Below are 15,235 nucleotides of genomic sequence, written 5' to 3'. Positions count from 1 at the left end.
ATAGAAAAAAAACTGGAAATCACGTATATATTTATTATAACCTATATTAGTCAGCTCGGGCTCCCATAACAAACTACCATAAACTGGGTGGCTTAAACAACAGAAATTTATTTTCTCACGGTTCTGGAGGCTGGAAGTCCAAGATCAGGGTGCCAACATGGTCCGGTTCTTGTGAGCGTCCTCTTCCTGGCTTGCTGATTGCTTCCTGCTGTGTCCTCACATGGCAGAGAGAAAGAGTTCTGGTGTCTCTTCCACTTCCTATAAGGGCACTAATCCCATCATGAGGAACCCACCCTTACGACCTAATCTAACCGTATTTACCTCCCAAAGGCCCCATCTCCAAACACTATCATACTGAGAATTAGTGCTTTAACATATGAATTTGGGGGGAGACGCAAACATTCAGTCCATAACACCCATTACCAGGACACTGGATTAAATAAATCATGGAGCACCTATACTATAGAATGCTCTGCAGCTTTTAAATAATAATATTGCACAATTATGGTTTCAACAGGAAAGACATTAGTGACAGATGAAGTGAAAAAGTCACATTATGATGCATATATACAACATCACCCCATTCCTACCAATACTAGGGGCGTGGGGTACTTTGGCAAGACCTGGATCTCACACCCATCCCCTGACCAGAGGGCCATCAACCATTGAGATTGGACAGCTTCATACAAACTACAATAGGGAGGGAGGGGCATCTCCAATAGAAAGAGGGAGCTGGGCAGACAAAAAAGACAGAAACGCCAACCACACTGCCACGTCTTGAGTCCTCACTGTGCCATGCCAGGTTCTACAGGCACTGAAATATATTATCTCCTTTAACTTTCACAGTAACCCTTTGAGATGGGTATTATTACTCTCACTTCTTGCAAGTGAGGAAACAAGAGATTTAGATGGTTGGAGTCACTTAACAAAGATTCTAAACCGGGCCTGCACTGCACCAAAGCTGTGATACTAACCAACAAATCATGAAACCACAAAAGCCTTACTTTTACTGCATCGCCCGCTGCTGGCACATAGCAGGTGTTCAGAGTAATGAATGCTGATTGGAAATGAACGGAGAGGAGGCAAGAAGGGATGTATGGGCACGGGTAGTTGGATTTGCTTTGGGAAAAGGGACAGAAGCAGGAGGTGGGGAATGGTGGAGGGAAACAGGGAGGTGGGCTGGAGACATCAGTTAAGACTCAGGCTTCCCCTGAGAAGTAGGAGGCCAGGGTATATGCCAGGAGAGAAGGCATCAGGGCAGGAAGGAGGACTCCAGGTGGGCAGAAACTGTTTAGAACAGGCACTGCAGAATCTGACAGAGAAAGAGAACTGGAAGAAAACTGTTCTCGTCCTCAGGAAGACTCAGGTACAACCAGAGAATATGTAATGGCAGAAAACACAGCAGTGTGTCCCAAACACTGTCCAGTTTCTATTTTAACACAGTTTATCTGCTTGTGCTCCAGAATCTACCCTCCCACATTCTTATAGAAATGAGCCACAGTGAGTAACCCCGAGGCCCTGGACCCCTGAGCAGATTAACCATGGTTCCCTTGGAAACTGGGAAGAAGTAGTTCCTCCTCCACCAGAAGGGAAAACTCCTTTTTCTTCCTCCAGCACCCCGGCCCCCTTTAGGTTTCAGCCCTCTCACACACACACACTGATGTGTGCCCCTTCCTCCCGTACACGTGCACTTCCCGTGTGACACTCGCTGCCACGCACGGGCGCACAGCCCTGTCGCACTGCCTGGAGTTACCACCCCCCTGTCCCCTGGCAGCCATCCCTGTACCTCCCTGCCAACAGAACCCAGATTGTGTTCAGGAAGACGATGTGCCTGCTCTGACCTAAGCCAGGCCTATTTCTTTTGCCAGATCCTCAAATTCCAGACTCCCTTGCAGTTAAGAGTGTCCTGTGACTCAGCTGTAGCCAGTGAGACAGAAGGGGCTTCTCAAGGTGGGGGGAGGGCCCTGAGGTATTGAATTTGGGCACATCCATTCCCATCTCTTTCCAGTGTAGAACGGCTGAACGGCTGGCAGAACGGCTATAATTTCCCTTTGCACCTAGGTTTCTGGATACGAACTCATTTCTGCCAATTGAATGCACTCGCAGAATATTTCGAAGGCAGAAAGGAGGCGGAGGCATCCTCCTGCGGTTTGGGCTGTTTGCTGCTGGTAAACAAGTGTGCGGAGACGTGGGGTTTTCTGCAGAGAATTCAGGTGTCCAGTCGCCAGCCCATGGGTGTGGACAGTTAGTTGTGGCCGAGGCAGCCGCCTGACCCTGCTTTCCAGTGTCCAGTGATCTGTTCTGTAGAAGCTGGAAAGCAGCTGCAGTGGCAGTTTCCTGATCCTGGGGTCACGGCTCTGGCAGTGTGCTCTAGAATTCATTCATTCCACTGGCCGACCCCTGACACCCACCTAACGCCTTGTGGCTTGTGTCCCCCGCTCTTGCCGGCCCGTGTTGCTCTGTCCAGAGAGCCTTTCCTGGGGGGCCAGCCTAATGTCCACTCCTCCAGCTTTTCCAATGGTTTTCCAAGCAACCGTTCCCTGTGGTAAAAAGAAAAATTTTTTTTTCTGTTTAAAATAGCAAAGATGTAGAAACATTCTGGATCCTCGAGTTTGAACCAAAAAATGCTACCGGGGGGTCAGGCATGACAAAAGGATGAGGATAAGAGGCCTCAGGGAAGGTTTCATTTCTGTGAGCCTCAGTTTCTTCTTCTGCAGAATGGAGACCAAAGACTATTATCTTTATTACAGTTAATAGTTGACTACTGTGGTAGATTGCATTTCCCAAACATGGTCACGACAACATTTCCCATTCCACAAGCCCTTCCACACGTGACCTTGTCACTTTCCGTCAAGTCGGAGGAATCTAACCCCCGCACTCCTGAATCAGGGCTGGGCTGGCATCTGACTCGCTTGTAACCAACATGATGAGTCAGGATCCGCCGGCTGGAATTCGCAGGCTGTCGGAAGGGGTGCACGTCTCCAGCCCCGCCCATTTCGCGCGGGGCTCCAGCTCCGGTCCCGCCCCCGGCCGCGCGAGGCTCCAGCCCCGCCCTCGCCGCTCAGGCGGCGGAGGGGCGGGGGTCGGTGGGCGGGGCCAAGGACGCCGCGCGGCCCCGGCCCCACCCCGCCGCTCTGGGCTGGGGCTCCCGCGGGCCCCGCCCACCGCGCTGCTCCCTCTGCGGTCCGCTGTGCAGGCGGCGGCGCAGGGCTGCGCACCATGGCCGGGCTGCTGGCGCTGCTGTGCCCCACGGGCAGGGTGGGCGCCCGGGTCCGGTCTCGCGCCACCTGGCTCCTGGGCGCTGCCGCCCCCCACGCCCCGCCGCCCGTGTTTCTGCCGCTGCTCGGGCCCGGGCTGGACGCCCCGCTGCTGCGCGCGGCCCGCGGGAACTGCCACGGCCGCCAGGTAAGCCTCCCCGCCCCCACCCCGAACCCCGGGAGCCCCGATCGTCGGCCCACCTCCGCCGAAGGAGAGCCTGACTCGCGCAGCTGCCCGAGACCGAGCACCTCCAGGGTCCCCAGGCCTCAGATCTCTGCAAGTCAAGGAAGCGGGTTCCCAGTTGACAGCCGGGGAAACTGAGGCTCAGGGAGGTGTGGTGACTGCCCAAGGTCACAGCCTCCAGGGGATCCCAGGATCCCAAAGCGTCAGGCTGTACTGTGGTGGTGGCCGAGAGGATTGGAGATGGGGCCTGGGCTTGGTATGGACGTTCTCACTGGGCGGTAGAGTTGTTCCCTTTGAAATCGCGCCGGGGCCTCCTTCCTGGGCCGAGGAGAAAGGCTTGGTGGGTGCTGCGGTCTCTAACACCCCCCCAACACTTGCTGCCACTCCCTTTTTATCTAACCCAGAGGGCAGGCCTCCCTGTCGGACTGCAGGCAGGACGCGCGCAGGAAACTCAGTGTTACTTCATTGCATCACTATTTCACTTCGGTCGCTTCTGTGTATGCTAACTGAAAACTGGTTTCCATTCAGAATGGTACTGCAGACTATCCCTTTTTGAAAGTTTTGAAGTGGGTCTCCTTAAAGAAAAAAGGTGGTAAGCAGTGAAGTCTGGAGATCCAGAGCTCACAAGTTGGGAGAAGCAGTGCCTGGAGCTTTGCGCCTTCGGTCCCTTTGCCTGCCTGCATCCACTCACCAGCGGCGCAGCCCTGCCCCAAGTGCTGAAGGCCTCTGAGCCTGTTTGCTGACCGTGCAGGCGTTTAAAATAGCACCTTCCCAACAATAGTGTGGGGAACAGTTCCATGAGCTGATGTGGGCCTCAACATGGTGCCACCGGGAGCCAGTGCTTCCTGAATGTTGCATAGGCATTTGACCCATGACCTTACCATGCCTCTGCCACAGGTGGAGAAACTTCCTTCCCTGCCTCTGCTCCCCCCATCGGACAGGCGGTAGATCTTGTCTCTGCCTCCTGAGCCCAGTTAGGGGATCCTCATGCGTCTGGCACCCTCCGCGCACACCCAGCTGTCTCCTGGTGATTGTTCGTGGATCAGCCCAGCTGTCCCTTCCTCCCGGAAGCCTTCCCTGACCACCAGTGATACTTTGGGTGCCTCCACTGGCCCCCTCCTCAGCCCCATGGGTGTGCATCTTCTATGCGCTCATCATATGGAATGTCCTCCCGACTTGCTGGTCTGTCTTGTGAGCCTGGCACTGGCAGGTGTGTGTGTGTGTGTGTGTGTGTGTGGGTGTGTATGTGTATGTGTACTGCTCCCCCACCCCATATTTATTAAAGTAAGAAGGTTGTATTAGAAGGGTCAGGAAGGTTTGAGGAATGAGCCAAATATCTTGCTCACAAGTTCAGATTGTTTAGAGTGACACCTGTTTTCATTCATGCAATAAGTAATATTAATAATAAACACTATATTGTGTTTACTTCGTACCAGGCACTGTTCTGAGTACTTTGAAAACATTAATTCATGTAATCCTCACAACAACCCTGTGACGTAAGCAATACTGTCATCCCCCCCTTAAGCCCAGAGAGGTTGAGTAACTTTCTGAGAATCACACAGAGGTTACCTGCCAGAACTGGGATCCAAACCAGTCTCGTTCCAAGGCTTCTGCCCTCAACAGCTGTGCTGTGTTCCTCACTTATTCGTGAGTGTCTGCACTGTGCTAGGCACTGCTCTAAGGTGGGGAGGGGGAATAGAGCAATGAACAAAACAGACACAACCCACCCTCAGGGAGCCTGACGTCTAGTGGGAGGGGAGGGACAATAAACAGAATATATATACACTATATATATACACTGTATACACTACCAAATGTAAAATAGCTAGCTAGTGGGAAGCAACCGCATAGCACAGGGAGATCAGCTCTGTGCTTTGTGACCACCTAGAGGGGTGGGACAGGGAGGGTGGGAGGGAGACGCAAGAGGGAGGGGATATGGGAACATATGTATATGTATAACTGATTCACTTTGTTATAAAGCAGAAACTAACACACCATTGTAAAGCAATTATACTCCAATAAAGATGTTAAAAAAAAAAAGAAAAAGAAAATATCAGGCTTGTTGATGTGACAGGTGCTACTGAGAAATGCCAAGGGGGGAGGGAGGGTGCAGATGGGCAGGGCTGCAGGGAGGGATGCTGCCAGTTTAATAAGGTCATCAGGGAGGGACTCCCTGAAAAGGCAGCGTGTGAGCGAGAACTGGGAGGTGAGGAGGACGCTGGGGCTCAGAGAGCAAGCCCTCCGCAGGTACATGAAAGCACCTATCTAAGAATAGACACCGGGGAGATGCGATGTTGTCTGCATCCAGGGCAGCGACTAAGGATACATCACAGGTTCTTAAGGTGATATTTCACGAAGAAATGCATGTCTGAAAAGTTTCCATTCCTTGCAGGTCATCGCCTCATAAATTCCTTTATTTCAGTCTCTTTATTCTCCTCCAGGGTTAGGAAGAAAAATGCGTGACCCACAATGATTAAAGAGATTTGCAGGATAAAAGGAAGAAAATTGTCCATATAAGATTCTAGCTCTAGAAAGTTAAAAACTAACCGCAGCACCGGCTAACAGGAAATTGTCCGTTGTGTCTGAATATTTTGTCCCTCCCATTGTCTTGCAATAGATGCTGGTTATTCTGTAGCTGGAAGTCTGGCTGCCTTTTTATTTTTCTTTTCTGGCCAAAAGGCCTTTTGCCAAAATAGAGGTCGTACAGCAAAGGGCTCTCAAGAGAGAGAGACAGTTCCGCCCGGTCCTGGCAAGTGGACAGAGGGGACATAATGAAGTCTGGTTGGGCCAGGTGTCCAGGGTGGGAAGTGAAAGGGGCTTTCACCCGTCATCAGCCGCAGGACGTTGTTTGGCTCTTGGAACCGGGGGTTGTCCACTGCCCCTCCTATCAGGGCCTGGCAGATCTCCCGTCTGGGGCACTTCATCCGCAGCCAAAAGGCGGGTAGGGAGCTGTTTATCAGAAGGAGCCTGAGTTCCCAGCGGCCGTTCTGGCTGCTGGGCGTCAGGGAACAGGGAGGGCGCGGCGCCGGCCCAACCGAAGGGTACTGGTGACAGTTTTCCTTCCCCCCTCCAGAGCCTTGACGTTCCGGAACAGGATCTTCCTTGAGGAATGTTCAGCTCTTGGGGGACATGAAGGGGAGCCTGCAGCACAGAACTCAGTCTGGGCGCTGCCAGCCAGCTCATAGCTTTGCCCCAAGCCTTGGTCTCCCATCTGTCGAAGTGGGAGCGACAGAGGTGCCCACGCCCTGGGGTTGTGGGGTTTTTATGGGACGGCGCCTTTCAAGTGCTAAGCCCGGTACCTGGATCAATAGAAGGGGCCTCTCTTGAGGACACCGGTGGTTTTCCTGAAACCTTTCAAAAAATGTTATGCTTTCCTGTCTATCAGAACCAGTCTCTGGGACCCCATAAATGGATACTGGAGTTTAGTAGCCACTCTCCTTTTTTTAAGTGTTTGTTTTCGTAAGTCTGAAAGAAGCCCGCAGAAGTCAAAGCTAAAGGCAGGGAGGAAATACAGTTCATCCCCCACCTTAGGACCTTAACACTTAATTCCCAGGGACTGAGCAGCCTTTAATGAAACAGATTTAATTTAAGCTTTCATTTAAAGCTTCCAGGTGTTTTGGGGTTTTGTTTGGTTGTTTTTTTTTTTTTTTTTTCAGTCCCAACTGCAGTTTGGGAACAAAAGAGATGCTCTTCCAGTTGGGAGGTAATGAAAAGACTCTTTCAACTAATAAATCTGAGTTTTGTACCAACTTTTTTGGGAGCAGGGGCAAATGAGTAGCTGCTGTGTATGATTAAAAATCAAGGATGGGGGGGCTTCCCTGGTGGTGCAGTGGTTGAGAATCTGCCTGCTAAAGCAGGGGACATGGGTTCGAGCCCTGGTCTGGGAAGATCCCACATGCCGCGGAGCAACTGGGCCCGTGAGCCACAACTACTGAGCCTGCGCGTCTGGAGCCTGTGCTCCGCCACAAGAGAGGCCACGATAGTGAGAGGCCCGCGCACCGTGATGAAGAGTGGCCCCCGCACAGAAACGAAGACCCAGCACAGCCAAAAATAAATAAATAAATAAAAACATGTTAATAAAAATCAAGGATGGGGCTTCCCTGGTGGCGCAGTGGTTGAGAATCTGCCTGCCAATGCAGGGGACACGGGTTTGAGCCCTGGTCTGGGAAGATCCCACATGCCGCGGAACAGCTGGGCCCATGAGCCACAACTACTGAGCCTGTGCATCTGGAGCCTGTGCTCCGCAACAAGAGAGGCCACGATAGTGAGAGGCCCACGCACCGCGATGAAGAGTGGCCTCCACTTGCCGCAACTAGAGAAAGCCCTCGCACAGAAACGAAGACCCAACACAGCCAAAAATAAATAAATAAAGAAATAAAGAAATAAAGAAATAAAAATCAAGGATGATTCTGGGAAAGGTTTTTTTTTTTTTTTTTTTTTGGCCACGCTGCGCAGCTTGTGAGATCTTAGTTCCCTGACCAGGGATTGAACTCGCGCCCTCGGCAGTGAAAGCAGAGAGTTCTAACTACTGGACCACCAGGGAATTCCCAATTCTGGGCAAGTTTTAATCCAAGACTGAATTCCACCCCCTCCTCACCGTGCGTGGAATGTGGCCCTTCACTGAGCCTTGCTTAGTTCTTCTGGGGACAGTAGGAGAGTCTGCTTTTGTGCTTTCTTATCTTCTACGTACGTGCAGCACCCACGGTTTATCGTCCGTTCTGGCGGCTGGTCCAGAGCCAAGCCCTCCTCCTGCATGAAACCAAGCTGAGAGGCTGCCCCAGGGGTCACCAGACACAACAGGGCTCCAGACACTGCAGACATTCTTTGTAGGGCAAAATGGACTGTGGCTCCCAGCTTGCCCTGAAGAGTAAATTTTAGAATCTGTACTTTGTATTTCAGTTGAATCAAATTCTGCTTCATAAAAAGGAATGAAGTTTGATACCTGCTACAATGTGGATGAACCTTGCAAACATGATGATAAGTGAAAAAAGCTGCTGTAGTCTGTTTGGGCTGCTGTAACACCATAGGCTGGGCGGCTTAAAAGGCAGACATTCATTTCTCACAATCCTGGAGTCAAGAAGTCCAAGGTCAAGACACAGGCAGATTCAGTGTCTGGTGAGGAGGGCCTGCTTCCTAGTTCATAGCCAGCTGTCTTCTGTCTTCTTGCCATGTCCTCACATGGTAGAAGGTTCAAGGGAGCGCTCTGGGGTCTCTTTTATAAGGGCCCTGATCCCATTCATGAAGGCTCCACCTTCATGACCTAGTCACCTCCCACCTCCAAATACCATCCTGGTGGGGATTCAGTTTCAACATACGGATTTGGGGCGGGGTGGGGGGGGGATTTCCACAAACATTCAGTCTGTAGCAGAAGCCGGTCACAAAAGGCCCCATGCTGTATGTATAGCCCCGTTTACATGAAACGTCCAGAAAGGGCAAATCCATAGACAGAAAGGAGTTTCGTGTTTGCCTTCCCCCATCAGGATGGGGGAGAGAGGAATGGGGAGTGACTGCTAATTGGGTGACAAAAATGTTCCAAAGTTAGATCCTTGTGATGGTTGCACAACTGCAAACACACGTAAACCATTCGACTGTATGTTTTAAACCTTAAGATGGACTTTATGGCCTGTAAGCTATATACCAGCAGAACTGTTACCAAAGTGGATGGGCCTCCCTGGGGAGGAGGAAGAAACGCACGTGGGGCGTTAGGTGGTGGCGTGCCGATGGAGGGACCTGCACAGGAGCGGCTGTGTGAGGGTCTCGGCTTTAAAGAGGGCGCTCCAGGAGGGCCTCCCTGAGGTGAGGAAGGAATGAAGACCTGGAGGCGGGGCTGTGAGGACGTCGGGGAAGAGCATTCAGGCAGAGGGAGCAGCGGATGCCAAGGCCTGGAGCGGGCCTGGCCTGTCCTGCTTAAAGCAGCAAGAAGGCCGCGTGGCCCCAGTGGGTAGCAGGAAGGAGAATGGGGGGAGGGGCGGGCCTGGAGGGCTGAGGGGCTGGTCCTTCCAGGAGGCCTCTGACGGGGGTGGTGCTGTAATCCCACCTCGGCTTTTACAGGCTCCGTCCGGCCACTGTGTTGAGTGGTCAAGGGTGGGACTGGGGGACCAGCTGGGAGGGAGGCCATCACAGTAACCCAGGGGAGAGATGAGGGGCCTGGGCCAAGTGGTCCTGAAGCAGCGTTCCCTAAACCCACCTAGGCTGGCACCGCTCAGCGCCCCTCCGGTCAGTAGCCCTGTCTGCTGCTCTGTAGGGTCAGCCCCTCATGGGAGACCTGCGAGGTCAGGCCCCGGGCCCCTAGGTGGCCCCTGGTCTCTCATGTTCCTGCCCACAGCCCGGGCAAGAGTAGCTCGGGAGGTCTGGTCCGAGTGCCGTCAAAGAAAGAAAACAGCCCAGGAGGCCGACTGCAGAGGGCCCGGTGGAGGGCGGGGCAGTGGATTCTGATGGGCAGACACCGCCATGTCCTGAGGATGGAAGGGCAGGGGTGGGCCACCAGGGCTGCTGGCTCAGGGGACAGCACGGATGAGCACGAGGGATGGAGGATGCAGCGCGGGCCTGGCGTGCGATGGGGGGACGAGGCTTGGGTGGGCAATGGAAGTATCTGAGGAGGAAGGGGACCTGCTGCACTTAAAACTCTTTATCAGGGAGTTCCCTGGCAGTCCAGTGGTTAGGCCTCCGCGCTTTCAGTGCCGAGGGCACGGGTTTAATCCCTGGACGGGGAACTAAGATGCCAAGGCACAGCTGTGTGGCGCGGCCAAAAAAATAAAAAAGTAAAAACTCTTGATCACATCCTAGTACCTGTGCGTGCGATCCAGCTCGACCCCTCATACACCGGGCAGAGATGGTCCCTTCACCCTCCCAGTGCTAGGAGCCGGGCAAGACGACCAGGAACCACACATTCCAGGCCTCTGGCCAACAGCAAACAAGCGAAGAACGGAATGCTTACATACATGTATTTGTTCTATTTGTTACATTATAAGCAGGATAACTCCTGAAGATGGAAATCTCAGAGAGGGAAGTAGAGATGTGATAGCGTGGCTGCCACTGAGGGCAGGCAGCTGAGGTGGTCAAGGAGGGCCTCTTGGAGGAGGTGACTGTGTTTCCAGCTTAGGAAGTGGCGTCACTCCAGTGTGTCGCAAGGCAGGTACATCTGAGAAGGGAAGGCCGTGTGGAGAGTCTGCTGAGGGCGGGCAGGAGCAGGGCAAAGGGAGGCGAGAGCGCTGAGCAGGCGTTTACCTGGCAGCGCTGGCTGATCACTTAGAAGCACCAGGGGAACTGATACCTCATCGCAGTGCCCAGGCCTCACCCCAGATCTGTGAAATCAGAGGCTGGGCGCCTGGGCGTAGACAGACGGGTCAGCACCATCTGGGTCCCCTGGGAGCTCTTGAGGAAGGCAGCGTCTGGGGCCTCCCCGCAGACGTGCCTGGTCAAAGCTCCCGCCTGCCCGCCTGCCCGGCAGGGGCTCCGGGGCAGAGCCGGGAGGAGGACCTGTGCCTCGTTGCGTTTGGAGGCTGCTGCCCTGGGCACCTGTGTCATTTCACTTTCATCCCTGGGGGTGCCACGCTGCATGTCATGTGTCCCCACCCCCCCCACCGCAGCCTTTGAAGCGTGGCTCCACTGCAGCATGTTCTAAAAATACAAGAAAGCAGCCGTCCCGCTGCAGAGTCAGTAGCCGGAGCTGACTGACCCAGATGCTGTCAGAAGAGCTCTGAGGTCTGTCGTTAGAGCTGAAGAAATCCTTTGATGAAAAAGGCACTCTCCATATTGAGCAGTTTTGTCTTTTTAATCCAAGGTTTTTATTTCTCCCAAACATTCCAGGCCTTGTAGATGCTCAGTAATTGTTAACAAACACCCCACGCAATGAATACTTTCTGTACTAACCCTGCCGCTGCATTTATGGCCCGGGAACTAGCCCTCCCTTTCTCCGTTCAGATCTCAGGGGTAAATCTTGATTCCAGAAGTAAATATGTCACGGTTTCTGCTCCGTTTTATTTCGTACCCACTGTCTTGTAGAGTCTAGCATGGTTGTCACGTCACCACAGACCTGGTGGCATGAGACGACACACATTTATTCTTTTACAGCCCTGGAAGTCAGAAGCCCAAACGGGGTCTCACAGGGCTAAAGTCAGTGTGTGCGCAGGGCTGGTTCCTTCCAGCGGCTCTCCGGGAGAATCCATTTCCTGCCTTTTCCAGCTTCTAGAGGTGCCTGCATTCCTTGGCTCGTGGCCTTTTCCTCTGTCTTCAGAGCCAGCAGCACAAATCTCTGCAAATCTGACTCTGCTTCTGGCCTCACATCTGCTTCTCTGACCCTCCTGCCCCCCTCTGTCCACTCACAGGACCCTTATGATTAAGGTCCCACTGGTCCCACTCAGAAAATCCAGGATGATTTGCCCATCTCAAGATCCTTAACTTAATCCCACCTGCAAAATCCTTCTGCCACGTAAGGTAACATATTCACAGGTTCTAGGGACTAGGACCTAGACATCTTTGGGGCCATCGTTCTGCCCATCGTACCTGGTACCCAGCCCTTCACTGCACTCAGTGGTTTAGCGGGCATTAGCCTCAGCTGACAAAGAAAGAGAGTAACTCATCTCTCACTGGACGGGAAAGAGCAGAACGCTGCCTGCGTCTGAAGCTGTTGACGACACTAACATCCTTGCTCCTGCCCTGAAGTGTCTCCCCTTCTTTGACTTGTGCGCAGGACACCAGCAAAATCACTGTGACAACAGGCGGCAACAGCAGCAGCACAGAGGAGAAAAAGCAAAGCAAGTCGCAGCAGCTGAAAAAGATTTTTCAAGAATATGGTGCCGTTGGCGTGTCAGTGCACATTGGAATCTCATTGATCTCTTTGGGCATGTTTTACATGGTTGTTTCAAGGTAAGATTTTGACAGTAATAGATATTTGTTTTTCGCTGTCACCCAAGTGTCTTTGGGAATAAGAACTTTTTTCTTAAGACTTTATTTTCATCTAGCTACTTTCATCACATTTTTTAAAAATACTGTAAATGTCATAGCCAAATTGATCGGTTAACTCTATCCCTTGCTGTAGTAAACATCTTTTGTGTTTGTCTGTTTGCCTCTCTCCCCTCCAGTGGTGTGGACATGTCAGCCATCCTGCTTAAACTCGGGTTTAAAGAGTCACTGGTACAGTCGAAAATGGCAGCAGGCACAAGTACTTTCGTGGTGGCCTATGCCATCCACAAGGTGTTCGCACCCGTGAGGATCAGCATTACCTTAGTTTCCGTGCCCCTGATTGTCAGATATTTTCGGAAAGTGGGAATTTTTAAACCTCCAGCTGCAAAACCTTGATGAACTCTTCAGTTGTGGGCCTGAAAACCTATTTCTTTGAAATGACACATTTTGGACTGGTTTTATTTTGTAGGGTTTATGGTGGGGGTGAGGCAGGGGCTAGCTGCTGTCTTCTCGTGAATAGGATTTACTTTTGCCAGCAAAAATTCAGGGTTTCAAATCACTGTAATGTTTTTGCTTTGTAAGTTTTGGTAATGCTGTTCATCATAGGGCTTGTCTGCACCACCTAAAATGTCAGCAAAGCATCACCACTGCGTTATCATCTGAAACAAAACTGTCAGCCAGGAAATGTTCCTTCTGGAAGATCATTGATGAGGGTCTGCGTGCAGAAGCCTCAGGGGTTAATCTTTGCTCAAGTTCTTAAAGGGCAGCGATTCATTAAGCTGGTTTTTAAAATTCCCCTTCCTCCCATATTTGCTGTCAGGCTGCCTTCGTTTTAATATGCAGTATTGTGCAAAACAGCTGCCAGTGCTACAATTAATGAAGAAGAATTTAAGACTTCACAATATGGAATCAGGATCTTAATTAGCATCAACACTTTGACATTCATTACACTTGTTTGGGGGGAAAGAAAAACGAGTATTTCTGGTACGTTTCACTGATCCCAAGACACCTTCAAATCTGGACATGATGGGGCCTGCCTCAGCTGATTTTTCCCAAACTTCATTAAAGTAGGTCAGAATCATTTGTCTCTGTTTCGGTAAAATACGGAAACTTCATCCAATAGTAATGGCATCAGTTGGCCCCGGACGCCTGTGTCCTCAGAGGAATCTGGATACTGCACATATACGCAAAGCTGAGACAATCTTGGCCTGACTAACTCTCTCAGACTTCAGACATTCCAGAACCAGTGTCACAGTGTTTACACTGTGTTGCTACTTATATTTTTTTAATTGAGTTAAAATTATGTAATGTATGCAAAAAAAGATTTTGTATCACTCTCTAAAAAAGGAAAATTACTAGCAGTTGCTGTAAATGGGAGACAACCGCAAAATAGTAATACAAGCCGGGCAGGGACTGAGCTAGTTTACCAGATAAAGGGTGTGTGACTTTAGGCCCCTCATTCTCTGTTTGGGACATTGGTTAAGAATAGAAATGCAAGCACACAGATCCCAGTTGAGACTTTCTCCTTGAGACAGTCAGGCGCAAGCGACGGAGAGGGAATATATTCCCGTGGGCTTCGGCATCACTGACGGGACACCTGCTGCACACCCCAGGAACCCCAGTGTAACCAGTCTGCCCTGCCACCATGGTTGAGGGGTTGCAATTATCTTTCTGGCTCCCAGATTTATTTTTTATTTTAGTGTTTTGGTTTGATTAACTACATTTGTGACAATCAGAAAACTCAAGGAACTATAAACTGATCATCCTGGTTTTACTGAGATCTGACTATTGACAGTTTCCTAGTTAGCCTGTAGTAACCCATGTCAATCAGTTATTTCAGTTAACTTTTATGAGAATCTTTGTGAGACAGATTCTCCACTTGCAAGATCTTTAAAGTGGATCCGTTATTCCACCCCCCCACCCCCCCTTTTAAAGCAGTTAGCCCACTGCCAAAAGGTTTTAGCAATTTAAAGTTGGAATTAGACTGCCTTTCTGGGGTCTAATTCCCAGGACGCATCCACAGCAGAGAGAGATGGCACCAGTGCTAGGTAATTCCTCATGAGGGCAGGACCAGCACTTTTGTGTTGCTGTCTGTGTGTGAACAGTTGGCTTTGGGCTCCTAACCACCTTCCTCACCGGCCTGCCAACCATTCAGATCGTGAGTAATGCCTATGCAAAAAAGCCGATAGGGATTCCTACAGGTTTAAGGGCTTGAATGGGAGTGGAATGAAAGGGCAAGCAATAAAACAAATTATCATACCAAATAGCCATAGCGTTCTCTTGTAAGCCCCAACTCCACTCCACTCCAGTGGCCAGTTGTCAGAACAGAACAGAGTAACTAGAGAGGCAATCAAAGGATCAGGGAGTTAGAGCATTATGTGAATTCACCAGCAAGATGTACAGATCACTTGTATTTACATTGTTTTTATGGAACTAGGGGAATAAAACTGATGATCTATTTTAAACACGTAAGCCATTGTTCACCTCTAATTTTTTATCTGACAAAATGAGCAGCTTAAATTCCGTGAAACAAATAAACATCTTTGTAAAGTTTATGAAGAACTTTTTATTCTTAAAAAGCCATCACTGCTGCTGATTATGAAGCAGCAGCACGTGTGACTAGTTTATTAATGCTGTGCTGCTACAGTGAGCTCTCTTCTGGGCTTGTGTGGGATTGTTTGGGGAAATGACAGCTTAGCTAGTAGTATCACTGGTGGGGTTATTCATGTTGTGTTGACTACAGCCGGGGTGGATGGATGAACTACTACTCTGGGATGTAAAAGCTCAAGACTGTGGGAACCGAAAGCTCCTTTGTCCCAAGGGGGCTAACTGGACACGGCAGTTTTACTCAGTTCTTAAGTTTCCACGACTACTACGGCAACTCTGACAT

The 15,235-nt window shown here is 50.9% G+C and overlaps 2 protein-coding genes across 2 annotated transcripts in view; one reads left to right on the top strand and one right to left on the bottom strand.

Moving 5' to 3' along the window:
• The window catches only part of LOC309644434 (beta-1,3-galactosyl-O-glycosyl-glycoprotein beta-1,6-N-acetylglucosaminyltransferase 7), a 400,935-nt gene that overhangs the window by 262,966 nt on the left and 122,734 nt on the right, over positions 1 to 15,235 (bottom strand). The window lies entirely within an intron of this gene.
• Positions 3,186 to 14,817, top strand: FAM210B (family with sequence similarity 210 member B). Its single transcript, XM_082428183.1, has 3 exons — positions 3,186 to 3,405; positions 12,134 to 12,309; positions 12,525 to 14,817. Exons 1-3 carry the CDS (start codon positions 3,220 to 3,222, stop codon positions 12,739 to 12,741), a joined length of 579 nt encoding a protein of 192 aa, XP_082284309.1. The 5' UTR covers positions 3,186 to 3,219; the 3' UTR covers positions 12,742 to 14,817.

Source organism: Balaenoptera physalus (assembly GCF_965194825.1).
Source record: "Balaenoptera physalus genome assembly, chromosome: 16".
Classification (NCBI taxonomy): domain Eukaryota; kingdom Metazoa; phylum Chordata; class Mammalia; order Artiodactyla; family Balaenopteridae; genus Balaenoptera; species Balaenoptera physalus.
The sequence above is the reverse complement of the archived record's forward strand: the minus strand, read 5'-3'. Positions and strand labels throughout refer to the sequence as shown.

Coding starts and splice junctions, on each gene's coding strand:
- FAM210B (XM_082428183.1), top strand. CDS start 3,220: ATGGCCGGGCTGCTGGCGCTGCTGTGCCCCACGGGCAGGGTGGGCGCC. Junction 3,406..12,133: donor GGAACTGCCACGGCCGCCAG/GTAAGCCTCCCC, acceptor ACTTGTGCGCAG/GACACCAGCAAAATCACTGT. Junction 12,310..12,524: donor TTTTACATGGTTGTTTCAAG/GTAAGATTTTGA, acceptor TCTCCCCTCCAG/TGGTGTGGACATGTCAGCCA.